Raw genomic sequence first — 16,402 nt, forward strand, 5'->3', positions numbered from 1 at the left:
CTCTCAAGAAGAGGCAGAGTTGTACGGCAGCCAGAGCACTGCTAGGCAATCAGCAGATAAGCAGAGGTCTGAGTCAGTCAAGTGGGAGTGGGGAGGGGGCAGGCCAGTCTCTCTGTCCCCGTTTTGGTGTCTGGATAATATCAGATGGCAACGGAAGGGCAAGAGGGGAAAGGCGGGAATTTGGCATCCTTCCTGCTGTAGGAGGGATGAAAATTCAGACTGACCAACTATTGTAAATGCGGGCAGGCAAGAAGCTGGGCTCTGGGTGTGTCTTTTTTGTAAATAAACGTGCATAAAACTGCCGGAGAGTCATTACATTACAGGCTTGCTTGCCTGCCAGAGATCATTACACCTACTTTCATCTACTTCTGGTGGCTCCCCGTTATGGTTGCCAAACGAAGCCCACACACCTTGATATGATCCATCATGAGTTGCTTCTGTGCGTACAAAAGCGAACAGTCTGGACACTTGAAGACAGACACTTTCTGGTTTTCGATGTGTTGGTCAAAGTGGCGATACAGCAAAGGCTGCAGGGTAAACACTGTGTCGCACATGGAGCATTTGTAGATTATCCTTTTAAAAGAAAAACACACAGAAAAAGGCAGTTGAAGACATAACGTCAGTCTGTTGTGGCATTTCATTTATTCCAAAAGACTGCATTATTGGCATAGGTTTTTAAACCGTACCCCAATTTTCTGTCCCACAAAGGGCCTGCTCAAAGGGGCTTACACATGAAAGCAGGCAGGTAGAGATTTGGACCCTGGTCTCCCAGGTCCTAATCCAGCACTCTAACCACTACCTCATACTGCCTCACAGGGCAGTGTGAAATTGTAGGTGAAGCTAACCACACATAAGCCCAATGCACGGAAGCAAAACCCGAAAAGGCCCAGATATGTAGGTCACTCAGTGGCAATGAGGCGTTTTCATTCCTAAGGCTCATAAGAACAACCTTTGCAGAACTGAAAGTAGTGTTTGCATGGCAATGGGCTTTCAAACGACCCCTTGAGGCTGTAAATCATCTGGGTGGTTTCAGTGCCTTTCCATAAACGCAGACAAAGGACTCTTGCTCCTAATAAGGGAAGCATTACCAGCCACTTATCATTAGAACTGACACTGAATTTTCACCCGGAGCAAAATTCAGCTGAAGAATTGGAGGGACGTCAAGGGGAGCCAGAGGAACGTTTGAAAGGAACGGCAAAAATAATAATTAAATTCTCATTTTGCACATTCCTCCTTTTTCTATGAAGATGCATTGTAGATGCTGTATCTGCATTATGCATTTATAACAGCGGCATACCGGTTCTGACTTAAGAAACCCTGGGAAATGTAATCTGGCAAGGATGCTTAGATTTCTCTACTAAAGACCCTTATCATTCTCTCACACAGAGTGCTCCCTTGGGAGAGGAATGACCATTTGCATCTGGAGTGAGCACAGATACCCCTATTTAAGGAGCAGGAAACTGCAGAGTTTTTTGGGGGGGGGGGAGGCTTCCGGCCTCTCGTGGCTCTTCCTTGGCCCCGCCCCTCAAGGGCTGTTGCCTGGCTTCACTCTCCTCACATTCTTTTGCCTGGCTGGAATGTGCCTGTGAACTGCCTTTTTCCTGTCTGCATGTAGAATGAAGATATGTGCATATATGTTTGTATGTGCATAATTGGAATGTAGCCTGTCGTACAAAGTTGTACCCATTGTCCCGCCTACTTTTACCTCTGGCTCCACCCATTTTTTTTTTGCCTCTGTCCCTGCCTACCATTGACGTGTGGCCTCTGGGAAGCTGTCCATAAGGGGGACATGCCCTTGGGATGAAACAGGTTCCCCTAGACCAGTGATGGCCAAACTTGTCCCTCCAGCTGTTTTGGGACTACAACTCCCATCATCCCTAGCTAACAGGACCAGTGGTCAAGGATGATGGGAATTGTAGTCGCAAAACAGCTGGAGGGCCAAGTTTGGCCATCACTGCCCTAGACCATCAGCAAGGAAGCACTGAAGTGAATATGAGAAATCTGGGGAGAGGAAATCAGCGAGGCTTTAACCGCTGCAAAATCCCTATTTGAAAGGTCAGCTCTGTGTGGGAAAACGTGGCCTAAAATTTGCTTTGACGCAAGACCTTTTCAACACGCTAAAAATAAACGGATCTCTGTGCAACTTTTTCAGTTACACGGGAGCAGGGTGTTCATACACTCTCACCAATTTCACTCATAAATTTCTTGAATTAAGCAGGAAGGTATGAAAGGAGGTTCTAAACATATGCTGTCGAACATGCTGCTCTTTTGCCTCATTTATATATTGCACCTGTCCTTTAATTTTAGAAACACAGTGGAAAGTAGGAGAACCAGCTCTTGCCAGGACTTTCCTGCTTCTCTGATGGGGAGTTCTGGTCATGACACGCAACATTCATTTCTGAGCATGATAACCGTAGCATTGCAAGTCAATAGTTAAGTCAAGTAGGATGCAAAGATCAGAGCTGCTTACTTGGGCTCCCCTATCTTGATTCCAGGGTGCTGCGTATAGGCGTGGGAATGAGTGCTGGGCGCCGACTTGAATGCCATTGGACAAATGGGACACTTGTAGAAGACTTCACAGTGAGAACCTTGGATGTGGGATTTGAGCGCCGCCACATCAGAGTATACCACATTGCAATGGACACAGCTGCAAGAGATGGAGAGTTATGTCAATGGTTTCTGTTGTGCAGTGCAACGCAACACCGTAGGGTCTAAGTGCTAGCATCCTTCTACAGCGTGTAGAAAATGGCCAAGGACACAGCTATAACTGTACACAAAACAAATAAAGTATACAAAATGTCTCCAGTATGCTACTCTTTCCAAGTACAGTGGTACCTTGGTTCTCTCTCTCTTTTTTTTATTGATTTCAATTCATTATACAACACCAAACATTTAGGCAACAGAAAAGACAAACCAAACACCAAAAAAGAAGAAAAAGAGAGACAAACAACGAAAAAAAAGAAACATCACATAACCATAAAACCCTAACAAATTAAACTTACATTAACATACAGCAACTAACTAGATCACACAACATTGAATGACTTCCCTTCGTCTCGGCTTCGGAATGTGCTACAATGGATTTTCTATCTGCAGTTTCATTTTCATAGAACTCTTTACGTCGCAAGCGTTATATCGAGCCTACTGTGATTTTTAAGTTTTTTACGTCTGTTTCAATGTATGTCATAAATTTATTCCATTCATTATTAAACTTTGTGTCTTTTTGGTTTCTTATTTTCTCTGTCATTTTTGCCAATTCTATATAATCAAATAGTTTAACTTGCCACTCATTAATAGTTGGGATTTTTGAAGTTTTCCAATTTTGTGCTATTAATGTTCTGGCAGCCACTGTTGCATATTGGAAGAGAGTTTGAGTACCTTGGTTCTCAAATAACTTGGAACCTAAACACTGCAAACCCGGAAGTAAGTGTTCTGATTTGCGAACTTTTTCCAGAAGCTGAACATCCTCCGTTTTGAGTGTTATGCTTCTGATCTGAGTGCCATGCTTCCGTTTTGAGTGTTACACTGAGGTCTGTCTGTTTTTGCTATTTCTTTTGCATTTTTGTGGCTTTTTTGTTTTCTTTTTGTGACTATGTGGAACTGATTGATTGATTGATTGATTGTGTGACTGCAGTACATTGAATACTGCTTTCATTTTATGGATCAGAGGTCTCATTAGATAGTAAAATTCATGTTAAATTGCTGTTTTAGGGGTTGTTTTTAAATGGATTAATCCCTTTTGCATTACTTTCTATGGGAAAGCACGCCTTGTTTTTGGAACGCTTTGGTTTTGGAACGGACTTCCGCAACGGATTAAGTTTGAGAACCAAGGTACCACTGTTATCACTGAAAGATTCTCAACCCTGGGGCACAGGGCCCAAAGGACTGTGGCCCAGACCAAGGATTTTATCTTCCTCTGTACAAGGTTGGTAAGAAGCCAACAGCTCTGTATGCAGGAAAAGTCTCACGATGAAAGAAGCAAAAGATAAAACAAAAACCCCTGTGACCCTCTCTCCCTTTCTGATATCATGCCACAAAGATACTCATAGGTGGAACAAAAGCATAGTTCAGAGCCATGCCGAAGTAGCCTGCATACTTTGAGCAGCTGTGCCTTAACAAACCTACCAATATTAATGAAAATGTCATCCCCCAAATTTGAAGCTTGAGGATGCTGTGCAGCTAGAGTGGCCAGATGCCAAAGGAAGGAGGTTTTTGCATCTTGCCCCTGGAAAAATTATGTGGCTAACATATTCCCACATATTTACTCATGGAACTCATGGAAGCATGTTGAGAGTCAATTCAAAATATCCTCATCAAGTGGATGAGCTACCACAAAATACCATAATTATTATTCCGAAATATGCATATAACAGATTTTGAAACTTGTTTAAAGACTAAGCTTTTAAAATTTGGCCCCTTGCTATGCGCCTGTAGATTCAGGTATTAAAAAAAAAAAGTACTTGAATAATTATGTGGCACTAACAATATGCCATTTCCCCTGAAGTTTTGGCTTCTCGAAACTTTATACAGCATACCACTTCACAGTCTCAAAAGTATTTTTATTATACTGACCGAAATCCAACTCTTCGAGTGTAGTGCAGGCAGTTCTTTGTGACGTGGGTCTGGAAATGTACCGATCTACAGATTGCCCCACACTCGGGACAGGTGTACGGCGATTTGTGCTGATGAATTCTCTGATGCGATGCAAAGCTGCACAGGTTGGGAAGCAGCATTTGACATATACTACACGTCTTCTACACAATAAACCAGAAACAAATGAGATGATAAGCCAATTGTTTGCCCTGGGCACACGTTAACATTTAATAAAGGTAGTCACGATTCATCATCATCATCATCATCATCATCATCATCATAGAAAGTACCATTATGGGTGTTTCAGTTAAAAGGGATAAGAACAAAGCAATAAAACAGACCCATTACACCACTGTTCCTTTAAACTGAATTCCTGTCTCTTAGGTCCAGGTTAAGAAAGTACAGGTGCATTATATCCTGTAAAGTACAGGTAATTGCATTTGCTAACCACATTCACTGTCACAACTCTTTCGCCTTCTCTTCTAATTAGATTAGAACCTAAGGGTTGAATCCAACCAACTCATTCCGCTTGAGCTATGAACATTCTCCTTCCTTTGCTTTGCATTTTCTTTTCTATATAAAGTTTTGTTAACATTTTTTCACAATACAAGACAAGCTAATCTACACCCAAAAAATAATACAGTGGTACCTCTAGATACAAACGGGATCTGTTCTGGAGCCCCATTTGCATCTAGAGGTAAACGTAACTAGCGACGGCACGTCTGCGCACGCACGCATCGCTTTTCACCGCTTCTGCGCATGCGTGTGACGTTATTTTTAGCGTCTGTGCATGCGCAAGCAGCGAAACCCGGAAGTAATGTGCTCCGTTACTTCCGGGTTGCCAAGGAGCGCAACTCGAACATGCTCAACTCTAAGCATATTTAACCCGAGGTATGACTGTAAAGAGAAAAGAAAAGCGATAGTGAAAGAAGAATATGACCTTTGCTTTCATATTCTCATACATCAAAAAGCATAATGCCAACAATAAAGAAGAGAGTAAAGGAAAAGAAATCAAAGCAAGGAAGGAAAACAAAAGAAAGGAAGGATGCGAGGAGAAAAGAGGGAGTATTCCAAAAAAATGACATTATAATTCCAGTCAATTGTCTTTCGTCAGCATGTTATCCAAGAATGTTTTTCCAAAGGAACCCATGAGAAGAGGGTAGCTGCCAATCATGTTCCTTAACTTTAATGGGTTCAACAAACAGATGCCAAACTTTAGAAAAGTTGTCCTTTTTTGGATTGTGTAGGGTTCCAATAAATTTTGCTAACTTTCCATTAGTTCCAAGCTCCTGTAATTTGTTCGGGCCACTTGGGAGAACCACCAAAGTTGGGGGGTGGGGGGTTGCACAGGAGGAAGAAAGGGAAAGTTATGTTGCACAAGCAGAAATCATTCCACTTCCTTGCGCAGAGTCATTGTTAGATGCAACCCTGAAGGGTTAAACTCCATAAAGGAGGAACCTTGCCTTCTTTTGCTTAAGTTGTAAAGGAAACATCATGTGCTTTACGGACTGTGTTGAAAGGCATGGGGCAAGTCAGGGGGAAGGCTCCCTTTTTATTCACGAAGAAATCAGAAACTTTAGGGAAGGTGAAAAACCCAACAGGAATGAGCTGTTTTTCATAACTCATTGTCTTTTCAAAACCCTGATCCACAGCTGTAGCAAATGAGGTCTATGGATGGGTGCAAAGGCTGGTAGGGGTGTCATGGCGTCCACAACAAATCTACACTAGGCATCTTCAGGCTATGCTTATTTTGTTTTCGTACTGCTCTTCCTCCAGAGTCCTGGGTGGTGTTATGCATCCATACAACAATATTGGTTAAGCTGAGAGACAGCAACTGGCTCAAGAACAGCCAGGAAGCCAGGAAGCTGGACAGGGTTTTGAATTCAGTTCTGTCTGGTCCAGCTCGTGAACCCTCACAAACCCCATTGGTCAGTTTCATCTCCCCAAGCTTTGAGTCCGGTTATTCCCTGGGGATGGGAGACTGCATCATTAGGTAAAAAGGTAAAGGTCACCTGGACGGTTAAGTCCAGTCAAAGGCGACTATGGGGTTGTGGCACTCATCTCACTTTCAGACCGAGGGAGCCAGCGTTGGTCCACAGGCAGCTTTCCGGGTCATGTGGCCAGCATGACTAAATTGTTTCTGGCGCAACGGAACACCGTGACGTCAACCAGAGCGCACGGAAATGCCATTTACCTTTCCGCCACAGCAGTACCTATTTATCTACCGGTACTTGCACTGGAGTGCTTTCGAACTGCTATGTAGGCAGGAGCTGGGACAGAGCAACAGGAGCTCACCCTGTTGTGCGGATTCGAACCGGCAACCTGCAAGCCCAAGAGGCTCAACTGCATCAACATCCTATGTCCACACCAACTCTAAGAACCTTGGAGGGAAGAGCAGTATAGAAAACAGAACAAGAGAGTACAGCAGCAATGAATGTAATGTTGGCCCCTTGCTGTCTTTTCAATCAATCAATCATCAATCATCAATCAATCAATCAATCAATAAATACAGCTATTTCAATATTTCGCAAGAGAAAATTTGAAGCACTGCCTAGTCTTTTATCTGCCCCTCCCCACCAGCCCTCAGTATCAGACTCGCCTCTTTGGAATATAATCCTAATCATGCGTAGGTGCCATCAACACAGCAGTTAAGATACCCCTTTGAATAGGCATGGATTTCCTGGGTGTTGTTTTTTACGAGCTTTGAGAGTGACTGGAAGCCACACAGAGCTACAATTCCCAGAGCTCCCTGGAAGACTGGTTGCTAAATCACCCCGCCATGACTGCTTGGAGTAGCACGATACTGGTTTAAATGTATGTTGCTGGTGCAGCCTTACTCTTTAGTAAGTCCCACAAGACACAAGGGGGGTTTCTTCTGAGTCAATGCACATAGGCTTGTAGCCCCTAAAACCCAGTACATAGAACATGTGAGAGGAGCAGCAGCAAAATGTTGCAGTATATCCTCCCTCTATCAGAAGCACTCCTTCCAACTGATATCCGACATTCTGCAACTACCGAGCATGCTCAGTCTTCGCTGGAAGGTTGAGGGGGATGTCCACCAAAATTTATATACCTGCAAACCTCAGGAATCCCATTACAATGCTGCAACCTTCCTCTCTTGTTCGCCAGTGGCCTCCAATCGTGTCAGCACTTAACCACCTGAGTTCGCCATTATAAGGTTCTGCAGTTCTGGACTGAATCACTTCAGACCTTCAGGGGTTGATTTTTGGAAAGCACCATCAACTTGGGGGGGGGTTAGGGAGGGAATATGCCTTATATGCAACGAACTAACATTTGGAGAGACGTGCACCACACACTTCTCTCAGATATTCTAGTTCATTATTACATGCAGGGATTGAGGGAGTATTGAACAATACAAGCCCTGCCCCACCTGTGGCCTAAAGTAGGTGCAAACCAGAATGTTGGCGTTTTGCGTGTGCTTGGGCTTTTCAGTTTGGAAAGAAGAGATAAATGAGGTTCTGCAGTTAATCCATGGGTAACCTAGCAACCTGGAAGGAATTTCACTCAGCTCCACAAGTACAATTTGCCACAGAAGCTAGCTTTTTTTTTTTATTTTAAAAAAAAGAGATTTCTAGCTTGTTTGAAATTATAACCAATTCATAAATCACACAGGATGTGTACAAGCTCAGATTTAAGAGTGTGCTCTGCCAGGAACAATTTGCATCTATATATGCACATCCCGATCTACGTTACACCGAATTGGCCAGATGTGCCTTTTGCTGGGAATGGGGGTGCACATCAGCAACTGAAGCCACCCAGTTCTTTTGCTGGGATCTGAGCCAATATTTTATTTTGCTTCTTGCTTTTCCCACCCTAAAGCTGAACATACACTAAAGATCTGTAAATTCTCTTTCCCCCCAGAAATGTTTCCTTGCTGAATTTTACATTTAAAATATAATCGTGCGTGTTAGTGGTTCTGCTTTCATATCAATGAATAACAAACCAACAAACAAATAAGGAAAGTAAACCAGAGGTAATATTAACATTTTGAGCTTACAAAAAAGCATTACACAATTTATGACGAATTCTATATTTCCAAAAGTGGTATTGCTTGATTTTAAATGCTACCAATATATAAGACATAAGCCCCAAAGGGTGGTAAATATTACTTTCACAAATAAACTTCACTCCTGCAACCCATTCACGCTGTTTTGTTCATTTTGCTGCTCTCCCCGTCCTCAAAATTTGTAACCGTGTTCGTACATTCAGAGTGATGGCAGGCAGCATGGCCCTTGCTCTGATTTGGCTTTCTAGCTTCTATTAAGATTAGCAACTATTATTACATAGCATTTCTAGAAGGAAAAACGGGGGCTAGTTTACAGTCTACTGGTGGTGAACGGCTTGCAAGAAGGCTCTGCTATCTCACATGCTGGCTTGTTTAAGAAGTTCAAATCATCATCAGCTCCACTGCAGAGACCTCATCTTCCACAGCCTCTTAATCCCCTGGTAAATTTCCATTCTAAACAGGAGCAGCTAGCTAGCCAGCTTTGGAAATGCCTAGATACTCCCTGTAGGGACCAACTCTTGCTTTGATGACAGTTTGCAACAGAGCCAGGAAAGGGTTGGGGAAGACTTTTTTTCCAGCTGGGGTAGATTCTTCTACTTTAGAAAGCAAGATGTCAAAAATATATTCAGGACACATTTTCTCTTAGCCTTTCTGCTCCCAAAGCAAACCGCTCTTCAGACTTGGGAATCGGGCAACAGAGAGGCACAAAAAGGCAGCCCAAGTTCTTGAGCCCCCAAACCCCAAGAGTAAACCCTAAATAAAGTATGCAGTCAATTCCAGAAAGCAGCTGATGTTTATTGTCAACAGTATATCTAGAATCACAGGTTGCCCCATAAACCAAAACTAATGCAATGCAAATATAGAAACACACACACACACACACACACACTGTCCCAAGAGTCCAAAAAAGAAGAAGAGAGTAATATACTGTACATGGATCCAAACAATCCACAAGAGAATTATATGACTAAAAATCCCGAGCAACATGAGCTCTGGATAATGAACAAACCACTTTTGAAAACACACACAAATGAATCTACCTTATGTACAGGGATGGGTGAAATCTACGAATTTTGGTTTCCCTCTGTTTATCATTTTTCAGTTCTCTACATACCCATATCAGTTCGCAATGTATTTGTTTGTTTTAATTCATCAACATTTTGGTGTGAATTTTGCCTAATATACACATTCTTTTGCAGATAAATTTTCCCTAATGTAACTCACTTTTGTATGTTGTTTTCACTAATATAGGCATTTGCATGCACAATTAACCCCAGTATACGCATCTATCTAAACATCACTTGGCTGGAGTACTGCAGAGCAAAATCTGGAGAGTGTAGATTTCAAAGGACAGCAGCATTCCAGATATTTTATTGGTTTCAGAAGGGCAAATTAGGTAACTTTGCTTTTAAAAGTGAAATGAATCATATTTCTCTCCCATCCCTACTCATATGTAGATATATCTTGGCTCAGGAGATGAGGCAAAGGCTGTTTACTAGAACCTCCGTCTCTGTAACTGTATGAGTAAACATGATGTAAAATATGGATTTCTCACTGATGAGCTACAGATCTAGTTACCATGCCAGAGTCTGGTTCGTTAACTGCAGTTAACTGGACAAATTGCTTCACCATCTGAAGCACAGCCATATTAATTGGCTATGCTTGTTCATCAGTGGTTTTAGCTACATCATTCTCCTGAAGATTGTTTGGATACACAGCTCAGCTGGTAGAGAATGAGACTCTTAATCTCAGGGTTAGGGGTTCAAGCCCCATGTTGGGCCAAAAGATTCCTGCATTGCAGAGGGTTAGACTAGATGATCCTCATGGTCTCTTCCAACTCTAGGATTCTATGATATACATTATCTTGTTTCTGAATGAACTTTTTGTTGTTGATATGTATTTCATGTAAAATGTTATTGCTCTTTGACCTAGAGAAATACAGGGATATAGGAAGCCCTGAACACATATTTTTTAGATGTCCCTTTTACGATGAGGCACATAGAGAAACCATTGACCCCCTGCTGGTGAGGCTTGCTGACCTCCCGGTAAAGCAAAAATTCGGTCTTCTCCTGTTAGGCAAAGACCACAACACGACCCGGTTTGTCGGCAGATTCTGCGCACAGATCTGTAGGCGCAGACCATCCCCTGATTCAATCTAGTTTGTTAAGAAAATTCCCAAACCCGGATCCACGGGTGACTCTGGGTCATTTCTCTAAGATAGTCTATTTTAAAGTTTTTATGTGTTTATATGCCTATCGCACTTTTAAACTTAAAATCCATTGTTGTATATTGTTTTAAATGTTTGTTTTGCTTTTGGGATTGTAGTTCCGGTTGTGTTTCTCAAGCTGGTCTCTGACCGTAATAAATTTCATTCATGATTCATGACCTAGAGAAATAAAAGATCTATCTATTCATTTAAGTTGTTTATGTCCTGCTTTTCCAATCTCACTGTGCGCTAAGTCTCAGATTCTGTTGGCACAAGGATTTCTCTTTGCACAACGGAATAACTTTGTCCTTCCCCTGTGCACCCTCTAAATCTGCTCTCAGGGTTCCCCCACCCCTCTAGAACAGATCTGGGGACAGCGTGTGACACTTGGGGTAAGTGTATGTCTGTTTGTGCTAGTGTTAATCCTTGCAGTAGCACAAAAGTCAGTTGAATACCACATATTCTCATTTGAATGTAAGCAGCTTTGGAGACGTAACAAATAAAAAATGAATGAAGTACTAAAATACTGTTGGCCGCAAAACCCAGCACTGCCACCAGTTGTGGAGGGAACTCCCCTCAGAAGCAGAGCTGGCCCTGGCATTGCTCAGCCTTCATTCCCACCTCTTCTTCCAGGATTTTGGTGGTGCAGAAGGGGCTCTGGTATTCAGAAGGAGCAGACAGAACAATTCTATTCGTAGGTTTTTCTGTTGTTTTTAAAGTTACTGTTACGGTGTACCTTTTACGTGGATGATGTAACCTGCCCTGGGAATGCTTCTTGATGGAAAGGTGGCATGAAAAGGAAGAAAGCAAAGCCCAATGAAAACATCCAGAGTCCATCGCAAAACGACTTCTGGAATAAAAATGTGTTCAAGCACCATGTAAAAATGGGACAGAAGGAAGGCTTGCAGGATCTATGAGGGGGCAGACTTCCACAACTGTAGCACCACCACGAAGAAGGCACTGTCCCAGTTGCTCATCAATCAGGTATTTGCTAATCGCAGACTAAAAATCCCAGTCAGTTTTCTATGTCCGTAAGCTTGGGATCAAGTTATTCTCTAACTGTAGAACTTAACTTGGGTAAGCGACATTTCCGATTTTATTTCAGTGCCTCCCTGAAACCTACTTATTTAACTGTGCTTTTCATAGAATCATAGAGTTGGAAGAGACCACAAGGGCCATCGAGTCCAACCCCCTGCCAAGCAGGAAACACCATCAGAGCACTCCTGACATATGGTTGTCAAGCCTCTGCTTAAAGACCTCCAAAGAAGGAGACTCCACCACACTCCCTGGCAGCAAATTCCACTGTCGAACAGCTCTTACTGTCAGGAAGTGATTCCTAACGTTTAGGTGGAATCTTCTTTCTTGTAGTTTGGATCCATTGCTCTGTGTCCGCTTCTCTGGAGCAGCAGAAAACAACCTTTCTCCCTCTTCTATGTGACATCCTTTTATATATTTGAACATGGCTATCATATCACCCCTTAACCTCCTCTTCTCCAGGCTAAACATGCCCAGCTCCCTTAGCCGTTCCTCATAAGGCATCGTTTCCAGGCCTTTGACCATTTTGGTTGCCCTCCTCTGGACACATTCCAGTTTGTCAGTGTCCTTCTTGAACTGTGGTGCCCAGAACTGGACACTTTTGCAAGTATCTAATTCCAGTTTTAGTCCTGCCTGGTGCAACTGAATTTTATACTGTGTTATGATACTGCCTGGTGTGTGTACTTTTAAAATGGGTATCCTTCCTCAAGGGGACAGGCAGCACAGAAATGTTTCAAATGAAATAAAATGAACAGATATTACTAGCACCATAACCTGAGCTCAGAACCCAAACAGAAACAGCAGATCTAGCTAGTACAACTCACAAACTCTTTCCCACAAACTTTTACAATACTGGATGAATGCACATCCTTTCTTCTGGAGAATATGGGTCATGAGGGAGCCTTTCAGGGGAGGTATTTATCCCCTCTCTCTGACTGACGCATAATCTATGATCTCCCGGAAAGGTGAGAGCAGTAACCTTCTTCAACAACACAGGAGGACTCAAACTGTGCAGAGGTGCAAGGGTACAGATGTCATCCCCACTTCCAAGATCTGTATGCAACACCATCCTGTCCCCTCCTCTTCCAACCTTTCTTTGCATGGAGCACAAAAATCTCCAGGGAAATTCTAACTCATTCATGTGGCCACAGACAGAATCCTCCGAGCGATCACCCGGATGAAAGGGGCGATTTCAACTACATTTAGCTAAACACTGTGAGATTCCCCCTTCCGACTGTTATGGGCAACACAGAAAGAAACCGTCAGGAGAAAGGGAGGTGGGGTTTCATAGGGGTGAAGCCAGCGCACATGGCCCCAATCACAAAAAGGTGAACCTTCACACATTCATCTGAATGCTCAAATAGGGCTTGTGAGAACACTGCTGTAAACCACTGCTCCAAAACCAGTACAGCCGTACCTTGGTTCTCGAACGCCTTGGTACTCATACGTTTAGGCTCCTGAACGTCGAAAACCCAGAAGTAAATGGTTTTCCGGTTTTCAAACGTTCTTTGGAAGCCAAACGTCCAACGCAGCTTCCAATTGAGTTGCAGGCAGCTCCTGCAGCCAACTGGAAGCTGTGCCTCGGTTTTCAAATGGTTCCGTGAGTCGAACGGACCCCCAGAACAGATTAAGTTCAACAACCAAGGTACCACTGTACTGAAACTGTGTGTGTCTTGGTGCCATTCTATAGGTTTCACTCCTCATTTCTCTTATTAGGCAAAGATCCTAAAGGTTTCCTTAGAGATGCCATCCCTCGCAGAGAGAGGAGGAAGGGTAGAATAACTATAGGGCTGGGGGATAAACGTCAGGTCAAGCTGCACACATGTTGAGAGGGACTGTGCTGTTTTATAAAGGACACGAGAAGAAATGCCAAGATTTGGAAGCTTTTTAACCGTTTTGATGGGGGGGTGTCAGCAAGGTCTCATTGGCTATAATATCTGTCACAGACATGTACCTTAAGAGTGGGAATCAGCCCTAAAGGATCATATGCGCAGAGTTTGGCATGGCTGCTAAAGTTGCTTTCCCCAAGCAACGGGCTGCTCCACTCTGCAGATAACAATGTTATACTGCGAAAAATGTGCAGGCAGGTTCATTCTATTCGGCTTGTCCTGGAAGCAGCTCTCTTTGCCTCTCCGCACCCAACAGCACAAGAGGGAATACTGAGGAACTATCCCTAAGAGAATTTCATTTCATTTCGCCCCACACCAGAAAGGGGAGCGAATACTCATGAGCAGAAACAGGACACCAGAAGTTCATGCTGGCTCACACATCTAAACTCTCTGCACCCCTTCTATCCAACAGTATACAGCCTTTTCTGCCCCAAGGCTTCTTTCTTCTAAATTTTACATGAGCAGTTAAAATGTTTGTCAAAATTCCATGGCATCACAGCTCGACCAATGCTTACGAAGGACTTAAATATTAATACGTAATAGCTGGCCTGTTTTAGCTCGATTGGTTCTTTTTAAAAAACTTACTAACCCTTCATTTTTTTTGTAAAACTATATTTTTGGGGAAAGACCATGCCTGTGCTTTACTTTGATACTACGCTATGTATCTTTGCAGATGCCACTGGGGAAGAACGATAAATCTTTAACAGCCAGTAAGTACAATCAAACCTTGGCTCCCAAATGGCTCCATTTTGGAATGTTTCGGCTCCCAAATGCAGAAAACCCGGAAGTAAATGCTCCGGTTTTTTAGAACGTTTTTCGGAAGCCGAACATCTAACGCAGGTTCCACTGAGTGCAGGAAACTCTTGCAACAAATCAGACGGCGCGATTCAGTTGTTGAATGTTTCGGAAGCCGAATGGGCTTCCGGAACAGATTACGTTTGACAACCGAGGTTTGACTGTATATGAAAAGCAGTGTTAAGCACACAGGCTACCATGGAGCAGAAAATGAGACCTATTAATCACCACTTTTCAGCAGTATTTTTGACACAGGCTTGCAAACCATGGTGGGCATGTCTTTCCATGGACTTCACACATTAACAAAGCTCAGAAGGCAAGCGCCCAATATGGTAAGGAAACTTCATGCAGGAAATTTAGCTACAGGGGGTGGGGTGGGAAACAAAGCAAAGATTGTGTCTGTCAACTGGCAAATTATTAAAAGGGTAGCAATTCAACAAAATCCATTTTACATGAACCTTTCAATTTCACTTTCTCATTTTCCAGTCATAATTGCAGTTCTCCACATCAGTTTGCAAAATGTCTGTCTCTCTCTGTGTGTATATATATGCACACATATACCATATTTTTCGCCCTATAGGACCACTTTTCCTCCTTCAAAAATGAAGGGGAAATGTGTGTGCATCCTATGGGGCGAATGCTGGCTTTCGCTGAAGCCTGGAGAGCGAGAGGGGTTGGTGCGCACCGACCCCTCTCGCTCTCCAGGCTTCAGGAAACTCTGCGCAAGCCGCTGGAGCCCTCCCCCGGCTTGCGCAGAGCTGCCTCTTATCCCGAAGCCCCGGCGCGCTGAGCAGTCGCGCTGGGGCTTCGGGTAGCTCCCCGCAAGCTGCGGGAGGGCTCCTGCAACTTGCGCAGAGCCGCCTCTTATCCCAAAGCCCCGGCGCACTCAGCAGTCGCGTCGGGGCTTCGGGTAGCTCTGTGCAAGCCGCGGGAGGGCTCCCACGGCTTGCGCAGAGCAGCCTGTTCTGGGGGGCTGGGGTCGGGGGAAGCCTTATGGGCCGGTGCGTCCTATTGGGCGCAAAATACGGTATATACACATATGTCCAGCATCTTAGTGTGAATTCCACTTAATAGCCACATTTCTGTATACAATTCTATGTGACACATGATTTTTGCAAAGCAATTTGCAAATATAATGCATTCTATAGGTTCTATCTATCTATCTATCTATCTATCTATCTATCTATCTATCATCTATCTATCTATCTATCTATCTATCTATCTGCACTTCTTAGGCACATTTTAGCCTAGTTTATGCATTTTCTGTATACATAACTTGGCCGAAGAATCAAAATGCAAAATTTGGATAACTGTGTTTTGTTTCTGATACCATTTTGGAAAATGCAAATTAAGTTGATTTCGGGGGTGAGGGGGGACTGATGAAACCCAACACAATCCGGAGTCTTTTCTAGATGCCTCCAGATTATTTCTAGAGCAGATCAGGATAGTTACAGAACAGGTGTGCGCGCATGTCCGTGCATGCGCACACTCACCACTAGAAAAACAAAGTCTGTATGACAGTGCTACATGCAGGAAGACGTATGGACTGAAAGTTCTCTATTAGGAACCATGCTGCTTCCAGACCCCAGAAAAGTAACACACCAGTAACCTCAATGGCCTCCTTCACAGCTGAGCATTTAACCGGAACCCTTGAAATTTGAATCTCTCCACCAGCATGCAGAAAACTGTTTCATAGCAGTCTCCCGCAACTTGGTACCTTCCAAATTTGAACTATAACTCCTATCCCACCACAGGCTATGCTGGCTGGAGCTGATGGGAGTTATAGTCCAACAACTTCTGAAGGCGCCAGGCTATGGAACACTTAACATGTACCTTAAGAGTGGTAACCTTAACAGT

General features: G+C 43.5%; 1 protein-coding gene across 9 annotated transcripts in view; it reads right to left on the reverse strand.

The window, feature by feature from the left end:
• ZNF532 (zinc finger protein 532) overlaps positions 1-16,402 on the reverse strand; it is a 56,852-nt gene that overhangs the window by 16,226 nt on the left and 24,224 nt on the right. For all 9 annotated transcript variants that reach the window (XM_083402656.1, XM_083402663.1, XM_083402657.1 and 6 more), the window contains 3 exons: positions 4,573-4,754; positions 2,471-2,647; positions 411-573 (listed from right to left, as the gene is read on the reverse strand). In XM_083402656.1, the coding sequence (XP_083258782.1) occupies positions 411-573; positions 2,471-2,647; positions 4,573-4,754 (522 nt within the window). The remainder of the gene's footprint in view (positions 1-410; positions 574-2,470; positions 2,648-4,572; positions 4,755-16,402) is intronic.

The sequence above is a fragment of the Podarcis tiliguerta genome (genome assembly GCF_965153285.1).
Source record: "Podarcis tiliguerta genome assembly, chromosome: 11".
In the NCBI taxonomy this organism is placed as follows: domain Eukaryota; kingdom Metazoa; phylum Chordata; class Lepidosauria; order Squamata; family Lacertidae; genus Podarcis; species Podarcis tiliguerta.